The sequence below is a fragment of the Megalops cyprinoides genome, chromosome 18, assembly GCF_013368585.1.
Source record: "Megalops cyprinoides isolate fMegCyp1 chromosome 18, fMegCyp1.pri, whole genome shotgun sequence".
In the NCBI taxonomy this organism is placed as follows: Eukaryota; Metazoa; Chordata; class Actinopteri; order Elopiformes; family Megalopidae; genus Megalops; species Megalops cyprinoides.
Genome location: NC_050600.1, coordinates 21,935,810 through 21,954,257, shown reverse-complemented (window position 1 = coordinate 21,954,257; position 18,448 = coordinate 21,935,810). Strand labels below are relative to the sequence as shown.

The 18,448-nt window shown below is 45.3% G+C and overlaps 1 protein-coding gene across 1 annotated transcript; it reads right to left on the bottom strand.

Annotated features, from left to right (window-relative positions):
• Positions 1–2,170: 2,170 nt before the first annotated feature.
• LOC118793125 (neuronal acetylcholine receptor subunit non-alpha-3-like) lies at positions 2,171–18,125 on the bottom strand. The gene is made up of 6 exons (XM_036551135.1): positions 17,763–18,125; positions 10,560–10,711; positions 6,207–6,251; positions 5,552–5,661; positions 3,910–4,810; positions 2,171–2,885 (listed from the first exon to the last, which is right to left on the bottom strand). Exons 1-6 carry the CDS (start codon positions 17,821–17,823, stop codon positions 2,751–2,753), a joined length of 1,404 nt encoding a protein of 467 aa, XP_036407028.1. The 5' UTR covers positions 17,824–18,125; the 3' UTR covers positions 2,171–2,750.
• Positions 18,126–18,448: the final 323 nt, after the last annotated feature.

Sequence of the window (18,448 nt, the reverse complement as noted above, 5' to 3'; positions counted from 1 at the left end):
ATGGACAGTGATTGCATAAATCGCTTGATGGTTATCAACGCTGCCTTTATGCGTGCGCAAGTGAGTGTGCATGTGTGTGTGTGTGTGCATGTGTGCGTGCGTGTGTGCATGTGCGTGTGTATGTTTGATTCAGTCAGACAGTAATACTGACCCCTGGCCTGTTTTGCTCATTATGTGATGTTCCCTCGTTCTATGTTCTAGGAACTATAAAAGAAACATGAGGGCCAAGAGAACTCCTACTCTGATGACCAGGGAATATGCTGATAAAGAAGGGTGAAGAAATCAAAGCACAAAACTGAGTTGGAGGCTGATTAACAATTTATCAAAGCACATGCTGCTCATGGTAACTGAAACATGATTGTAAAGTACTTCAACCAACATGAGTGAGTCAGTAAATAAATACCGCAAGATGCCCAACACTGAGGTGACATGAACACAGCATCCTGGCTGTTGGTGCACATTGGTGAGCATATGCTTCCATCTAGTGGCCAATTATGATACTTTTGCAATAAGGCAAAATCAAGCAGTGCTGCTTGCCCAAGTCATTTGTTTGTTGTGGGTTGTTTGTAGCCTAATTGTAGTGTGGTTCCATTACATTAACCTGGTTTTTTTTACATTCAGCAAAATTGTCCTTAATCTCCATAATCTCCAGCCACTGGTATATACATCTGAGTATTACTGTACTTGGCAGTTCAGTTCAGTTTCGACAAGTTTCTGTTGTTCCTATGTCTAAATTGCGTACACCCTGTACCCTGTTTTCAAAGAACTAATATATTTACCTATTTATATTTAAAGCTGATAAAGTTAATCATTTAAAGCAATTTAAAGTCAGGCACTTCTCAACTGGTAAGTGCATTTGTAAAAAAGTAGAAATACTAGAGTGAAGTGAAGTATTGCTTAATTACATAAGGGGTCTTAGATTGACTTCAGTTATCCTGGAAGGGAAAATAAGGGAAGAAGGAATCTGTAAGTATAACATGGAGACATTTATGATTAGGGGAACTTTTTCTACCTTACTTTATACACATTAACGAAGGAGTTTGTGGGTGTGTGTTTTGAATTAGCTGTACAATTTGTACGGTCAAAAGGAAGTTCTCAGATGGTAATAATAATCGGAAATAGCTAATTAATGAGGTCAAATAACTCACAGCCAGGCTACACCATATGAATTCACTCAGTGGAAAACAACCCCAAGACACTCCTTTGACATGACTGAAGGACAAATTTAGCTGGTAAACATTGATCTCTTCTAACAAGCCCAATTGCAAAAATTGAATGATGCTGTACATTTGTATAACAGGTCTTAATTTACTTCCTGTTTGGTGCAATACTTCTCTATAGAGAACACAGCCTCTTGGCCTATATTTATTGGGCTGATAATACAATAGATAGATTTGAATTGCTTGTTTGGTCATGAATATTTGAAAGTGCAGTACCAGTCAAAACTTTGGCCACACTTGATTGAGATAAAGGGAAGCATGCATTCAAAGACATTCTGATCTAAAGACTTATGCCGAAATGCTTTAAATTTGTTCCATAGAAGTTGATGCCTATGTATGAATCTCTTTCCAAAAAATTTACTTTTAAAAAATATTAAGATTCTGTTCTGGAGATTTAACCTTGCATGAGTTATGATCATGGTCAGCACCTGGCAACCACATTTCTGAGGGGGTAGCTAAATTCGACCCAGAGAGGATTTTGACTTTTACTTCACCTTATGTTTGATTCTCTTGATTTGAGTTATTGATTGCATGTGGACTAGAATAACCTTTTAATCACCTGAAGGTTTCTAAAATCTGCAGTAAAGTGGATCTCAGGGGCACCACTTGAAGATTCACCCGCACAACTCACCGACTCACACCCACACACACACACACACACACACACACACACACACACACACACACACACACACACACACACACACACACAAACACCGTCATTTAAGGACTGTGTCCTCGAATCCACTTAATCCCCTTGGCTGTGAGTCCACTCTCTGCTCTGAACATCTTCCATTTTCTGATGTGAAGAAATAACCTCAAAACAAGAATGTGGTTTTGTCAACAGGACATTTTTACTGTGATACACAACTACTTGCATTGGGGGAAGCTTCTTTCAGCCTGGCTTCCCTGTTGCTTTGGATCTGGGACAGGCAGTCCCGGTCCTGGGGGACCTGCTGGTTTAACACAGCTGGCAAGTGCAGGCGGTGCTGGTTTTCCTACAGCTCTTAATTAATTAATCACAGTCATTAACTGGACATAATGTCATCCCGCCAGGTGCTTCAGGTGTAAATTGATTGCTAAATGAAAAATAATTGTATGAATAAAGTCCTTAACAGTCTGCAAGATCAGCTTTATCCTCATGGGGCGAGCAAGCTTCATATCATTAAAAACTGACTGATTCAAAAGTGTCATTTTCACCCTGCTTATCACAATTACGAAATTATAAAACCAACAGATGAAGACTATCGGCCCGGTACTGCAACCCTCTGTTACAGGTCGAAAACCACTAGCGATTATTCCATACAAAAACAAACATAAAGAAAGGTGCGAGGCTCAGCTAGAATCCGCAACAGCTGAACACGCTGGTCTCCTCACCCTTGGTGTGCTTTGATTGGATGAATGGGGAAGAGGGGAGGGCTTGTTTCTCTATGTCTACGCTGGTTTTGAGTGTGCTGCTGACGTGCGGTGTCCCAAAGGTGGGGTCGGAGTGGTCGGGGGGGTTTGGGGCGAATGAGGGGAGGGGGCGGCTCAGGGAGGGGTGCTCAGATACATCTGGAGGGCGGGAGTGAAGATGAGGATGGTGCCCAGCACAGACGCGGTGAGGAAGGCCCACAAGAAGATCCGGTCCAGCACCTGGGCCACAAACTTCCAGTCCTGCACCACCTGTGGAATGGTGAAAAGCCGTCACTGCATGTTCTCTTGTGAGGAGAACTTAAGCTGGCTGAGGCTAATGTGAACTGCACCTGTTAGCATTGAGCTTGCGCTGTTTTTTTTTCCAAAATGACTCTTGAGCATTAGCTCCAGTACTGCTGATGGCAACACGACCGGCAATGCAGCCAACAGAACAGTAGTAGCTTAAGTAAGCTTGTTGTTTTCAAACCTGCACATCACCAGCTGGTGCTACTTCAGACAGTTGACGCTACCCAAGATATCTTGACAAGCCTCAAAATCAAAACTGAACGTTAGCTGTTTGCATAGATTTTTATAATGAAGTCAATGTTGACTGCTTTGGGTTGGGTGGATGTGCAGACATTTTCAGTGCAGAGGAGGCATGATTGCTAATGATCTCAAATTCCACTCCACCAGCTTTGACCAGCTGATTTTAAGTACCTACAGCTGTTTGGTATTTTTGGTTCAATCAATTATTGCAAACCTATATTCCTCAGCAAAAGGTCCATAACTGACTACTCCTAAGTGGACAACAAACAGCTTTCCCGATTATAAGCAGCAGTGTCGTGTAGTGGTAAGGTGCAGGGCTCGTAACCAAAAGGTTGCTAGTTTGATTCCACACTGGGGCACTGCTGTTGTCTCTTTGGGGAAGGTACTTAACCCACAATTGCCTCAGTAAATATCCAAGCTGTACAAATGGATGCAGCTGTAACCAATGTAAGTTGCTGTGGCCTGTTGAATGGCAATAATGTAATGTAATATCAGTCTACTTAACATGAAAACCAATGGAGAGTGGCAAGTGATTCTGAGTAAAAAATTAAATGATCTTAAGGGACATGATATTATCTTCATCAGTAATTTCTTAGAAAGTGTACTGTACATGTGTTTAAACAGAATCTGAACAGTTTAAAGACTAATAGACTAATCCAACTTGGCCGCTGACCGCCGGAGTGTTTCTTTGCCGGATGGATTGATCGATCCTGATTTTTGCAGCCCGTCATTCGGCCTGCTCCCTCACCTCCCGGATGAAGTGCTCCTTCTTGATGTGCCGAGAGATGTAGCGCACCGAGTTGGTGGCCTTCTCCAGCATGGTCAGCCAGGCCAGGTTCTCGTCTTCCTTGCCCGCCGGCGCCCTCTGCTGTTGCTGCTGCTGCTGCGAGCGGCCGCGTGGCTTCAACTCGGGGCTGTGCGACTCCACCTCGGCGCAGCGGTAGCGGTCGGCGTGGCCGCGCATGCACAGGAGCCGCGGCAGCCGCTGCAGGAAGAGGCTCTTCACCCACGGCGACATGGGGTGGTAGGTGGCGGACGAGCGGTGGTGCACGTTGATGACGAAGACGGTGACGATGATGGAGAGGGTGACGAAGATCATGATGAAGAGCAGGTACTCGCCGATGAGCGGGATGACCTTGGAGGAGGAGGGGATGATCTCCTCGATGACCAGCAGGAAGACGGTGAGCGACACCAGGACGGAGGTGGAGAGGGAGAGCTTCTCGCCCTCGTCGGAGGGCAGGTAGAAGACCAGCACGGTGAGGAAGGAGAGGCCCAGGCAGGGGATGATTAGGAAGAGGGTGTAGAAGAGCGGCAGGCGCTTCAGGATGAAGGAGTAGGTGACGAAGGGGTAGGAGTAGAGCCCGTCCCGCCGGCTGCCCTTCATGCCTGTGGCGTTTAGGATCTCCCACTCGCCGTTGTCAAAGAAGTCCTTGCGGTCCACGTGGTCGTCCACCAGCACCAGGTCCACCATGTTGCCGTCGTAGGTCCAGGAGCCGAACTTCATGGAGCAGTTCTGCCGGTCGAAGGGGAAGAAGGTGACGTCCATGGTGCAGGCCGACTTGTAGCTGGCCGGGGGCGTCCACATGATGGTGCCGTTGGACTTGACAATGGCTTTGGTCATCAGGGAACCCTCAAAGCGGCCATCCGCACTGAAGACACATGGAGTGACAAAGACCAGGGAAAAAGGGTGTAGTCAAGAGTAAGTGGTCAGACACACAAAACACATGACCAATGCTTATACATAAAGTCTCCTTTAAAACTGACAAGCACTCTCAACTCTAGTGGCCACAATCTTGTAGATTTTCTACTTCTCTAAATGAAGACTTTCATACTCTCTTGAAATAGTCAGCTGAAGTCCCTCAGCATGAAGTGTTTGAGTGCAACACATCCCACAGGCCTCTCTGGCCTCTCAGATCCATCAGCTATCCTGAAAAATACATAACCCCTGAGGAGCATGTCCATATCCATCAAGCGCTTTGACAGACAGAGAGACAAACAGACAAATAAGCCCTCTCAAAAAAGCGATGGTTCTTCAATATCCATTAAATGCTTTGGCAGACAGAGAGACAGACAGATGAATAACCTTTCCAATAAAATAGAAATGGCTATTCAATATCCATCAAGTGCTTTTGCAGACAGACAGATATAAACAAATAACCTCTCAGTTCAAAAAAGGAATAGTTCTTCAATATCCATCAAAGGCTTTGGCAGATAGACAGAGAGACAAACGGAAAAATAACCTCTCAGTTCAAAGAAGAGGAATGGTTCTTCAACGTTCATCAAGTTCTTTGGCAGACAAACAGAGAAACAGTCCGAGAGACAGGCAGACACACAGACAGACAAATACCCGATCAGTTCAAAAAATGATACTCGAATAGAATGAAGCTTACTTCTCGTATAAAACGATATCGGGCAGCCAGATGGTCTCAGACGGGACGCGGATGGAGGTGATTCCCCCATAGTCCTCTGGGTTCCAGCGCAGCTTGTAATCAGTCCACTCCTAGCCACACAGCATAGGTTGAGCCCAATAACTGCTGTGTGCCATTTGCACTCACTCAAGACACATTAAAATCACTTTACTGGTCCTGTGGCACCTTATTTCCCATGCAAAGCAAAAGAGTCTTGTTCACAATATGACGTTGTTAAAACGTTCCCCCGGCATGATTGTTTCCCACTTATTTTTCTGCACAGGGGCTGGTCTACTTCACAATTATGAAACAAGTCCTTTCATATTTGACACAGGCTTATTTAGCAAGGCACCTCAGGCATCAACAACAATGTTTTGTTGGACACACTGAAAGTTTATAAATCATCCTGGTAAAAGCCATCGACAGGCTGCTGACTTTTTCCAGAAAAGGTTAAATGAATTCAAAGTGGAACTGCATTGCGTAATTACTATACAGTATACTGCTTGTATTCTTCTCACAGAGTAGAGCAAATTGCAGTTTAATATGCTTTGAAATATAAATAAAAAAAAGCTAATTCAATAACAGAGCTGTGACTGGAGTGGCAGACAGTGATGGTGGCTGAGTGGGGACGTCCTACCTGCCACAGCCAGACGTTGGTCGTCATTAGCTGGTTCTTCTCGTCCTGCGGGCAGACAGGGGAGGAGAGTCCCTGATTAAGGCAATTGCAGCAAGACTGTGTGAGGGAAAACACTGCAGTCTGTCTGGCTTCTGGTCACAGTTCAAAATAGAGGGTTGGACTGAGTTTTACAAAAAGCCCTGTGCTGATATTTGAGTACCACATGAGGACCGTTCAGAATGAATATATTGAGAAAGCAGGGTGTTTGGGATTCAGGATTGTGATGTGATATGGCATGACAGACCAGTATTGTTGTCAGTATTTGTGACTGAGTGGACTAGATGCCCTGGCTGTCTGTTAACAGTGACTAACAGATTCCCCTGTGTGTCTGTGTGAGTAATTTCTGTATTGTTCAGTGAGGGATGCCCCCTGTTTTGGAAAGCGAGGGGTCTCTTGTCAGTGCTCTGTCTATGATTTCTGCAAGGACTTAACAGGTAAAGGAAGCTTAAGATGCATTATTGCCCATCAGAGATATAGTGTCTTAAACCGCAGTCTCCATGTAGATCAACGCCTCATAGCTGGTTCACAACGATCCAGCGAACACCCAGATATTGACCTACATGAACTTGTTGTTTTTCAGTCTGAACACTCGTTCAGAACAATGACGTCAAGTCATACGTTATGGGAACAACTGAATAAACTCTCAAATAACAAAATAAACTCAGTGCAGAGGATCCTGATGACTCCATGATACGTTTCAGTAATTCAATCAAAGAAATGTAAAAAGGTAATGGAGAAAAAGAGGCATTTTATTGGATTAAGAAGCTGAGCCTGAACAGTCTCTGTCTGTTTCACTGAGTTCTGAGAACTTGGATGAGGGATACTCCACTAGTTCAATAGGGAGTCCATGTCAGGGCAGCATGCAGCAATGTAGCTGTTGGCTGTCCTTTTTTACATTACCACATCCTCTGTGATTCCGCGAAAGGTCTCAGGCTTGAGTTTGAGTTTGTAAACCTGTGAGAAAATGCATTCCATCAATTCCTCTCTCTGTCACTGGCCCAGAGGATCTTCTGCAACTCCACTTCATATGCAAATTTTCCTCTCATTGCCTACATCTTTGTTTTCCTTCTGTTGCTGCACAATAAACAAAATTACTTGTTGTGGCCAGAAGAGGGCAGTGTTGCCCCTTCACTGAAGGCCACGCCACCTCATATCAGGCGTGCTGCAGGAAAGGCTGAATGAAGAAGTAAATATGCATGAACAAAATGTGGTTAAGCATGCAAGGGGGAAATTTGGCCACGCTCAGTTTTCGGTGGTGGTTAGGGTCCTATAACGAGCAGGCAATTCCAGTTCCTGGATGGTCTTAATTTTACAAAACTCTTATCATTTTCCAATCCACAGTGTGCTCTCCACAGGGGGAAATCAGACAACTGAACAACATTAACACGGTTGCTAAATTAGTCCTCTCGCAGCTAAAATAAAGATCAGAGATATGTGCTATTGGCTTGCTTGATAAAAAAAAACACTGTATTTAAGCGCTTTGGAGAGATTTTAATTACATAATCAAATCTTAAAACATCTTTTTGTGATTAAACGAGATTCTTGAGTATGTGTTTGACATTTAATATAGAATAATTGTGCAAAACGTACTAGTTTAGCATGTACCACTGATCATTAATGTATGTAGTCAGAAAAATGTTAATTTTTACATAGTATTTGCTTAGCAGACTTACAAATTTTGTATTTCGTCCATATATACACCTGGATGCATTTAAAGCAATTCAGATTAAGTACATTGTTCAACGGTGCAACTGACAGTGTCTCACATTAGATTCAAACATAGAACCTTCCAAACCACTAAACCACACTGTCACATACACAGTGTTGCAAATCAAAGGCCATATCAACACATGCCTCTGGAGACCTGTTCTGATTAAGAGATGTTGCTCACGATTGAAGCATTTTGACTGAGGTAAGGCAGTTTAGCGCACACTGAGTCCTGGTTGTTACTTGAAAAATGCTTCAGTTTCCTCAATTTCCCATAAGCCCCCAGATGTGAGACTCAAAAGGAAAATGCTTCAGCCAAGGATTCGGGGGCAGTTCTAAACTGCAGGTGAACCCTGTTAATGAATCCACTGCCGTGGAAACATTGCCCACATTTGTTCTGCTCTCATGGCAATAAAGGACCTCATCACGTGACTGAGCGGAGGCTGGTCCTGTTTAACAGATGTCACATTAGAAGGATGTACTTGAACTGTAACACAGCAAATCTGTTCCTACAGGTCCAAAAATATCTTTACAGAACAGAATAGCACTAAATCCAGTGCAAGCCCTAAAACAAGGCCTTTAAACAGCTGCAGTCTGCAATCTGACAGGTTTTCCTTCACTGTTCCTGAAACCAGCTAAAATGCTTCAGCTGAGACAATGATCAGTTGTAAAATCTTGTGATCAAAAGTCTCTCCCACTAGACTGCATTTTTTGTCATTCTTTTAATCAAGACAGCTGTTGATTCGATCAAAAACAGCTCTTGACTCTACAAAAAGGAGACCACCCCTGCTTAGAAGTTTGAATCATTTCAGTCCTGTTGCTGCACTCCTTAACACATGACAACACTAAAAAAGAAAATTTGCTTGATGCAACTATGCTAGCTATAATTTGCATGAAATGTGCAGCACGTCAAAGAATCTGCAGCAGACAAAGACTCATCTAAAGGTTCATCTCAGATTTATCCCATTGACACAATTCCCAACAAGAAAATTTTAAAATAAACATTTTAAATGACCCAATTTTCAGTCCACTAGCCTCCCTGATCTAGTTCAGCACCATGGACAGCTCAAGAGAGATTCACGCCAGGCCCTGAATGCGCTCACATTACAGTCCGCTACCCACCCAGTGAACGCTGCACTTCCTTCATCATCTGCCATGCTGCAGATCATATTTTCAATTGCTAGCTTGGGGCTGATCTGCTGTTACATAACTGGCAAGAAGCAGTATGTCTGGCCCACCAAACATCAGCATGGGCTGACTAATAATGCTCAGACCACTGTGAGTTTGGAGTATTGAAAGTATTAGAGTTTAGGATCCATCCACGAAGAGACACCTGGTGAGGTGCTCCTCGTAGCAGTATGGCTCAGTAGTTTGAGAATTAGTGTTCGTGACCACGAGGTTGCAGGTTAGGAACCAAATGAGGCATAGCTGCTGCGCCCTCGCCCCCTTCAATATGCATCCAGATGTGCAATAAACCTGAAATGTCGGTGGGGTGGGTTATTCTGTGTAAGGGCACATGCTACTCAACTAAAAAACCTACTGATAGAACAGGGGGGTACCCTTATGGGGTGCATTAGTAACTCTCACCTGCTTCATGCTTTATAAGCATGGCTAGATCATAATTATTACGACTGGGCAGAAACCATCTTTTAGAGTGCGCTCACACACAGGGGCACGAGGATAGACAGACAGATACAGTCAGACAGGCGCACACACACACACACACAGATAGACTGCAACCTTAAACTCGTTAACAGGTCAGCTATGCTACCTTTCCACATTTGCACATTTGTTTGTCCCTGCCTCTAATATGCACTCTCAGAGCTCCCTGAGTTCACATTCTTTCTTCTGTTCTTCTTGCATCTGTGGGTGGCCTGGCTGTGTAGGAAGCAGTCTGGGACTTGGAGCAGTTCTGACTGACTCACAGTGGCCTGGAGCCGGGAGTGAAGTGAGAGGGTCCAAGATACAGTACAGTGGGGCTTAATGTCATTCTCGACTGCCACGCCAGCTGGACCAATACAGGAAATCAATGCAGTCAAAAGACATGAGGCAGAGCACGATGGTGCAGGAGGGCCCGTCAAGACCATATTAGTGACGACTTGTTACGTTATGCTTAGTACACAGCATGTTTGTGTACATACGCGCAACATACTTATTGACAGTTCCTGTCTTACGCCTAACCAACTCACTGCATGTAGATGCTTTCTTTTGTAAATCTGCAGTTACGTTGTATCCACAGTTGTGATTTACATAAACCTCCCCCTAATAAGTAGGAACAATTGACCGTGTCTCATCAGTCTAATGAGGTGATGCTTCACAGATTATTCCTGAAAGCAAAATAAGACCCCAACCCCTCAGCCGAAAAGGGCAGCTGGGAAACATTTACCACCTCTGCAGAACTTCATGTGTAGGAAATGATGTTAGTTGTATTGCACTCAGTGGGCTCTCTTGAAACTATTGATTTCTTCCCTAGTGAGCATGAGAGTAAGTTGTTTTGTATTATAAGTGAATATCTGGGTATCCACACAATAAGACACCCCCTCTAAAACAACAAATTCAATTGTTGTTTTGGCTCCGCCCTCTGTGACAGTTACAACACCCCCTCACCACATCCACCAGCTGGGAGATCTTGAGCCCGAAGCGGACTGTGATGGTGTCGTTGGCGTGCTGGATGGGCCGGACCCACTTCTGGTACCCCTGGAACAGGTTCCTCAGGAGAGTATCCTCCATCTCAGCCAGGGACACAAACTCCCCGGGACCTGAAGAAGAGAGAGGAGTTGTTCATTTTTATCACGTATTCCAGGTCAATTTACAAGTCCTGACATGCAGTAATTACAACATAACACCAAACGCGATGTTGGGCTTAAACAATAAATGTGAATGCACCAAGACAAATACACATTTCCTGTGCGGGGGATTAAAGTCCTTCTGATCAGACTGTGAGCACTGTTTGCCGTATTGCCAGTCACCCACACAGTGGGTCTGACAGAAGCACTGTGGCAAGGCCCTGCATGGCTTCACAGTCGACGGGAAACATTTAACAGGAGATTGATGTGGGCCTTGTAAGCTCCACTGATGAAGATGGGGTGGTTTGCCATGAGTGATGAGGTATTGAACCAGGGGGTGTAAGCCACAGTGCCGGAAGGCGTGCGTGATGCTGTGATCAACGCGTGGCTGAAACCTTTTCCTGGAGCCACCACTCAGGAGAATTCAGCAATACAGCAAATACAGTTCTGAATAGTATATTAATATTTGATATTAATATACTAAAGGTTAAAACCATGGGTTAGTTAAGTGGGCAGTTTTCTGGTTAAATGGTCAGTGGTTTACCTCACAATTCCACTTACTTTTTTATTGTGATGGTATTAGTCTAACAGTAGCTTATGTTAATATTTTAACCAATTATCAAAGATGATGCCTCAAATGCACACACACAGACACACAAACACACACACACAGGCATGCGAATGCACGCACACACATACACAAACACAGTATAAGCTTAAACAGACATTCAACATCAGATTTATAAATACTTGGCATGTCCTGAGCTTCATTTCACACAGAGCCATCCCAGGTTCAAACAATCAAAAACTAGGCTCATTCCATTCACCACCATTCCCTGCATTTGTTGACCACATTTACTGATGAGCCAAGGCAGTGAAAGCGGGTGCTATATTTAGATATTTAGCCTGGCGCGTAGCCACGGTTACGTAACGGGAACGGGAGAGGGGGCTCCTCCGGCGCCCGTTAGCACGGCGGCGGGACAATGCAGCTGCCCCACGCAGCGGGAGGGATGGCGGAGAAAGAGGCCCGCTCTCACTCAGAGCCCCGGGCCGACTCCCCGTGACAGGAAAGGCACCGGCTGCTAAAGCTTTCACGCGCCGTCCGTCCGCGCTCTTTCCAGACCGCCTCACTGGACCGTCCGTCCGCGCTCTTTCCAGACCGCCTCACTGGGCCTTGCGTCTGCGCTCTTTCCAGACAACCTCACTGCGCTGTACGTCTGCGCTCTTTCCAGACCGCCTCACTGCGCTGTGTGTCTGCGCTCTTTCCAGACCTCCTCACTGCGCTGTACGTCCGCACTCTTTCCAGACCGCCTCACTGCGCTGTGTGTCTGCGCTCTTTCCAGACCTCCTCACTGCATAAAAACAGCGAAGTCCCATTTACTGACTCCAGAGACAGGAAGCAGGATGACGAGAAGGCGGAGTAAGTACAAACGTGACCCTGGTATTTCTGGTGACGGTCTCCTCCAAATCTCACCTCACAGAAAAAGCATCTCTGCTCAGCATTGAGGAGTTAGGAACCCCTTATCGTAGCACTATATTTGAGAAGACAGAATGTAATCGTGTTTTAATAGAATGAATGACCTGCGCACTTTGGAGAACAACCCACGGTATTATATTCAATTGCATGTATTATATTGCATTACGTATTTCATGCAACATCAATATTAGCAAAAAACACGGTAGCTGAAAATGAAATGTGCAGAACAGGACTTTTAAATTACATTATATTCAAAATGGGCTCTGGTGCTGACTGCTTTTCACCCCATTCTCCTTCTTCCTTAACTTTTAAAGTGTTTCAAGTGCCTCTTCTTTGTGCTACTTACTGACATTTGAGTTCTGTGATCATTGGAATGAGGAGAAAATGCTGTCAGGAGCAATTAAGTATCCTCTGCCTGTCTATCCTTGTGTTTTCACCTCGTTTACCTCTGTTTTCTACTTTCCTTGACTTATTTAGGTGAGTTTAGTTGTTTAGGTTGCACTTAAAGCTTACTCCAAGGTCTCCTACACTACTGTAACTTGCTTGTTGTTCCTCACTTGTAAGTCGCTTTGGATAAAAACGTCTGCCAAATGACCTAAATGTGACGTAATGTAGAACAGAATGCACTAAAACGCCCTAATCACAGTAAATGACAAACTACCATGCTATAGGACACTCAGACCTCTGTCAGTAAGGCTATGGATATGAAAGGCAGTGATCCCATTGGCTGCTGGGCCTACATAAGCAGAGGCGTGTCTCTGGCCAAGTGGTAAGTGTGAACGACCCTCTGCAGGCTGGGTGAAATGGGCCCAGCCCCACTCCACAGCCCCAGCCGCCCATGACAGCAGCTGAGAAAGGCGTCCCTCCACCAGCCCACAATGCCAGCTCCCCCTCAACACACCCTTCATCAGTAGCACTGTCCCTGCAGTCAACCAGCTATAGCTGGGTCTCTGTGGTACACCTCCCCATCAGACTCCTCCACCTTTACCAACAATACATTTTTTTAGTGTACAGCGCAAATCCATCTTCCTTGTGAATTATGATTTGTGAATTCTGCAGCATGTCAATGTCACGTGTAAGCTGCCCATTCTTGCCATTCCTTTTTCTCATCTAAAAAGGCAGAAGATGCCCTTTCTACCCTCTCTATTTACGTTTTTCATTGTCCAATCTGGTTAATGAATCGAGAATATTAAACTGGGAACGTGAGCACCACGAGAAGGTGAGAGCATGCGTGTGTGAGCGTGTCTGTGCGCACATGTGTGTGTGTCTGTGTGTCGGCGAGTGTGTCCACGTGCACTGCACGTGTCTTGATTTATAGTGTGACAAACTCGGTTCTAAACCGGCATATTAGTGACTCCGCTGCTATCAATCTGTTCCTATTGGCTCCATCTGTAAATGTCCTTCAGCACCTTCTAATAAATCCCCTGTGCTGGGACCACTGCCAGCGGATGAGCTGTTCTAAACAAAGGGACACAATAGTAAAGCGCGGGTCACATCTCGTCCTTTTCCGGGTCAGCGGAAACAAAGCCGAAAGGACAGAGAGAGAGAGATGCAGCCTCCGCAGTGCTTTCCACAAATATTTTCAGAGGAAGAAGCGTCCCACAGCTCAGATTCCATAGGTGACAAGAACTGTCTTTCAGTCAGTAGCCCTTTCCATACTAACAACCACATCATCTGGCCAATCAACACAATGTTTAGTCATTACCTGTGGCTGAGGACTCAGGACAATCTAGACGCTTCTGGACAGCCATTCTGCCGTGTTCTTTTCTGTAAGACCCGCAACTATATGCTGGCTATTTCAGGGGAAATGAGAGGAAAAGAGTTTGGTTAAATGTACCCACACCAAGTCAAAGCCTCTTGCCAGCGTAATTTATGAATGTCTGACTAAACACTTTCCCTGAAAACTTATGACGCTTTTTGCATGGTGCTGTTTGATGAGTGCAAAGGAGTCTTTTTTTCCAAGACTGTAACGTGAGAGGCGTGCCTAGAGTATCACATGGTAACCTTACACAGTATCAAATGCTGTGAGAAACCCAGCAGATACGCTTGTCCAATGGCCCCACAAAGAACATCTACAGGTGACACTGGCCCTTGGTGTGAGTGAGAACAATAACAACCCCCTGTGGCTTAGTCCTGGGTCTTTCGGCACGGCAGACAGCATTCTCTATGCACTGCTAAGATCCAACCGCAAAAGCACTTCATCCTCCACTGGGTAGGAAAGTTCTGACATCTGCAGTTACTGCACACACTACACACACATCCACACATACAGAGTACCTAACAGACAAGTGTGTGGGGTGGCTTTAAAAAGTAGCCAATGAAGGCGTGTGTCTATGTTGTGAATGATTCTAATTAAGTCAGCGCTGGCAGCCGGCTGTGCGGAGGGAGTTCGACAGGAGGCCAACTCAATAAGGCCTCCCTGGGACTGAATAAACCCGGGAGACGCGGGGGAGTCCCGCGGCGCCTTTCCAGGAACACATGCAGGGGGGGAGTCACGTGACACCGGAGCCTTTGTTATCACTGCAAATCCCCCCACCGGGGACCATTTATTACAGCTACATACAATTAGAGACGAACAGATTCAAATATAAATGCAAATCGGCTCGCGCCGCCGTCCTCTAGCATGGAGTTTAAGCAGATGCCGGCAGCCGGGGAAATGGTGTGGGGACGCGTGTATAAATCTCTATTACCTGTAGGTGCCACACACATGGAGTGGTGAGTAAAGGGGGAAATGCGGGCGACACGGATGTTCCCCTCGAACAGCCGGTAAATTATGTGTGTGTGTGTGTGTGTGTGTGTGTGTGTGCACATGCTTGTGTCTAGGTCCCTGAGTGTAATTGTGATGGTGTCCATGTCCCCACTTTCAGGTTTGTTAGCATGGCCAAATTGAGATTTACATCCTGCTGGTAATGGGTGGACAGTAATGGAATAAATTAGGTTAATAAAACCTCTCAGTGTTCCCATTGAGTAGAATATCAGTGCACGGGTGGGTACTGAAAGGTACAGCCAGTCTTTAACAGCTGGTCCAAACTCCAGTAGGTTTATGTCTCTGATCTTTAGTTCGGCCCTCCTGAAGGCCTCGCACCCATAAAAAGAGAAACGTCCATATCGACCTTCGGCAGCTCACTGGCAGGTTTCCGAGCGACGCGGTGGCCCTTGCGGAGAGCGACTCGACACCTCGCTCTGTATTGGATTCACTGGAACGTTTCCACAGTCGCAGCCTGCTAGACGGCGAGGTGGGGTTGGGGGACGGTCTGACCGCAAATCCAAGCTGTCAGCAGCTCTGCTCTGCTTACTGTTCGCGGAGGGCAAATCGATACTAACGGCACGTGCCCGCTTACAGCAGGTGACCGGAGCAGGGTGGAGGGGGAAGAGGCAGCAGACCAGAGCTGCTCTCGGGGAGATTTTGATATGCGGTTAAAAAGTGGGGTGGTGGTGAGAACACAGTAAATTAGGCCACAGGAATGATGCAACAGGCAGTAAAGACTTCCACTGTCATAACAGGAGTTCTGCGCAGTTAAATGCTGAGCTAAAGACTTTATAATGCTTCAGTATGCACCATAGCAGCTTAATGGACATTTACACTTAGCCACTTGGCAGACACGGTCACCCAGAGTGACCTACAAAGGAAAGGTAGAGAAATGCTGATTAAAAGGTTGGTATACACAGAAAATGACAACCACAAATGAACATGTGTAATTCTCTCACATTGCACTGTGCTAACTATTTACAGACTGAAAAGAGAAGCACTACGACGTAAAAATGTTAATAAGTGTCTTAATACACTAGAGGAGAGACCCTAGGGTAACCCTAGGATAGATTAAACCTCAGGAAAGATTAAAGTTTCACGATCAGGTAGGGAGGGCCGAGACACTGGTGGGTGTTCAGTCTGTGGCAGATGATGGCATTCATCTCCACTGTCCTGCCCACTATGGGAAGCTCTGGGAAGTGAGTTTATGCTGTATATTTAGTAAGACTTTCAAAACTGCTTCTTAGTGCCCTTGCCTTCTTTTTCAGGTCAAGATTTGATTTTATTTGTTGCTTTATCTTTGCTATGTTTTACATTTCGTACAGAGTACATGGCATTTTTAACTGGATGAGAATGGTTGCGTTTAGTGGTGAGTTTAATTTTAATTGAAGACCATTATGTCAACCAGTAGTGATTCCTCTCACGAATTCCAGTAATCACTAATAAAACCACATTTAGCCTTAGGCCAGGGTTGGCTGATCTATGAAATCTGTAATCAAATTGAAATGCATTAACTGCCACACAACCATAGGAATCTTGAGCTAATCTGGTGCGCTTCGCTAAAAAATAAACGCAGAGCGTTTACGTTGTTTATTTACAAAACAGTGAGCCTCAACAAATGGAAAACATCATGTTCCCATTTCCACAAAGGTGATCTTTTTGCTCCGCCACAGTGAGAGCAGATGGGTACCCGGCCGCTGTATCGGCCCCACGCACTCTTCTGAGTTCTCCGGAAACGCAAGCGCAAATATCCCCAGCTGATAATTCTGTCAGATACATGCCAGCCCCCCTCCTCGTATCGTACACAATATTGCGTCTGCATCGGAGAAAGAGATTTGTCGTCAATAAATGCACGTACTGTGGCAATGGTGTAAGTTTATGAAGTTTTGTTGTGGAAATGCACAGTGCTTAATTCGTCAAGGCGAGAAGCCTCATCTCATTGAACAAAGGAACGAGAAAAAAAAAATGAGACGGTTGTCGCCCTTAACCACACTTCTGAATGACAAATTTTTAAAGTGACCTCGAAAGATTACGAAGCGACAAAAGCCAGACGTAACCCTATCGAACAGCGACAACGTATCCCCAAGGTCGCAGTTTATCAAGATCAGACGATTGACTCGTATTACATGAAAGCTATCCAACTTGAAGGCCGGCGTATACAAAAACGCCGCACGGCAGGTTCTCTGTGAATTTTCCATGCAAATAGAAATGGAAAAACAAACGATGGGAAGCTAGAGATGTTAGACAGCTAAATTGAATATTCACTTTATGAACAATGTGTGTGTTTGGCCTGCGTACATTTATTCTCATGTCCCTATTTCTAAGTGCTGATATGCGGAAAAGATGACTCTTGGTAGTGACGGTGCAAACAACATGATGGCGTAACAGCATTTATTTCATTAATAGATCATGTTTACAGTTATGATTCAAGGCGCAACTGAATTTCAAGCGGTTCGTATTCGACACTAAAACTGATACTTTTGCGGATGTTGTATAATTACTGATGTATTCGTGTCTTTTAACGTATTAGGACACAATCCAAGTTCACCAACTTTCGTATGTAAGTCGGCGGCCCGCCCCCATTATCATCTTACTAATTAATGACGTGATAAAAACACCAAAGTAGTACTCTACAGTCCGCAATCAACTTAAACCGTTTAAACCGGTGCACTTTCCTCGGAATAGAGACCGCTTTTATTGCTGGTACAACCGTGAACGAACTTTAAATGCTGGAGTTTTAAGTTTCAAACTGAAGAGGTACAAATGCGTGCATACAAAGCGGCCTCACGTGCACTTACCTGCGATGGTGGCGACAGCGATCGAGAAAGCAGCATACAGCACAACGGCCGTCAACTTCATCGTAGTTTTTACACCTTCCTCACAGTCTGGTTATGACATGCTAATAAGGCATAAACTGGGCGCGCATTACACGGCTGCACACGCGGAATGCGCCAGAGTCGGATGCAACGGATAAAAAAAGGGGGGTAAAACTGCAAATGCGAAGCAATATGATATGTTTAAATGAATAAATAATGGAGGGATGAAACCGATGTTTACATCTCTCGTCCGGTGCGAAACGCCTATGACCTCCTTGTATTGATTTCCTGTGGCGTTGCCGGACTGTCCCCGTCTGTTCCCTGCTGCCGCCGCCGTGCGCATAGATGCACTGTGCGGGAAGGAGGCTGGCCGAAGGCGAGGGGAGGACGGTGCGGAGGGGAGGGGGGTTCCGGGATGCTGAATGAGAGCGGGATCAGTCGCTCACGCAGCCAATCATGGCACAGAGGCACTGCGGTGCATCAGTCAAAATGTAAACATATGGAGCAAGACGAACTGAGCTGTAGCACGCAGAAAATAATCATTTATCCGCATGTACATATAATTTACTCGTTTCCCAATCATTATATTATATTATAATATAAGCCTAAGTGTGTTTCAGTCGCTGACATCTCAAAAAGGATTACAGCAGCGATGATGACGGCGATAA

Bases quoted from the DNA above. Each gene is read 5' to 3' on its own strand.
- LOC118793125 (XM_036551135.1), bottom strand. From the start codon at position 17,823: ATGAAGTTGACGGCCGTTGTGCTGTATGCTGCTTTCTCGATCGCTGTC. The intron at 5,662-6,206 runs GTAGGACGTCCC...CTGTGTGGCTAG, and splicing joins CCAACGTCTGGCTGTGGCAG to GAGTGGACTGATTACAAGCT. The intron at 2,886-3,909 runs GTGAGGGAGCAG...ACCATTCCACAG, and splicing joins AGGAGCACTTCATCCGGGAG to GTGGTGCAGGACTGGAAGTT.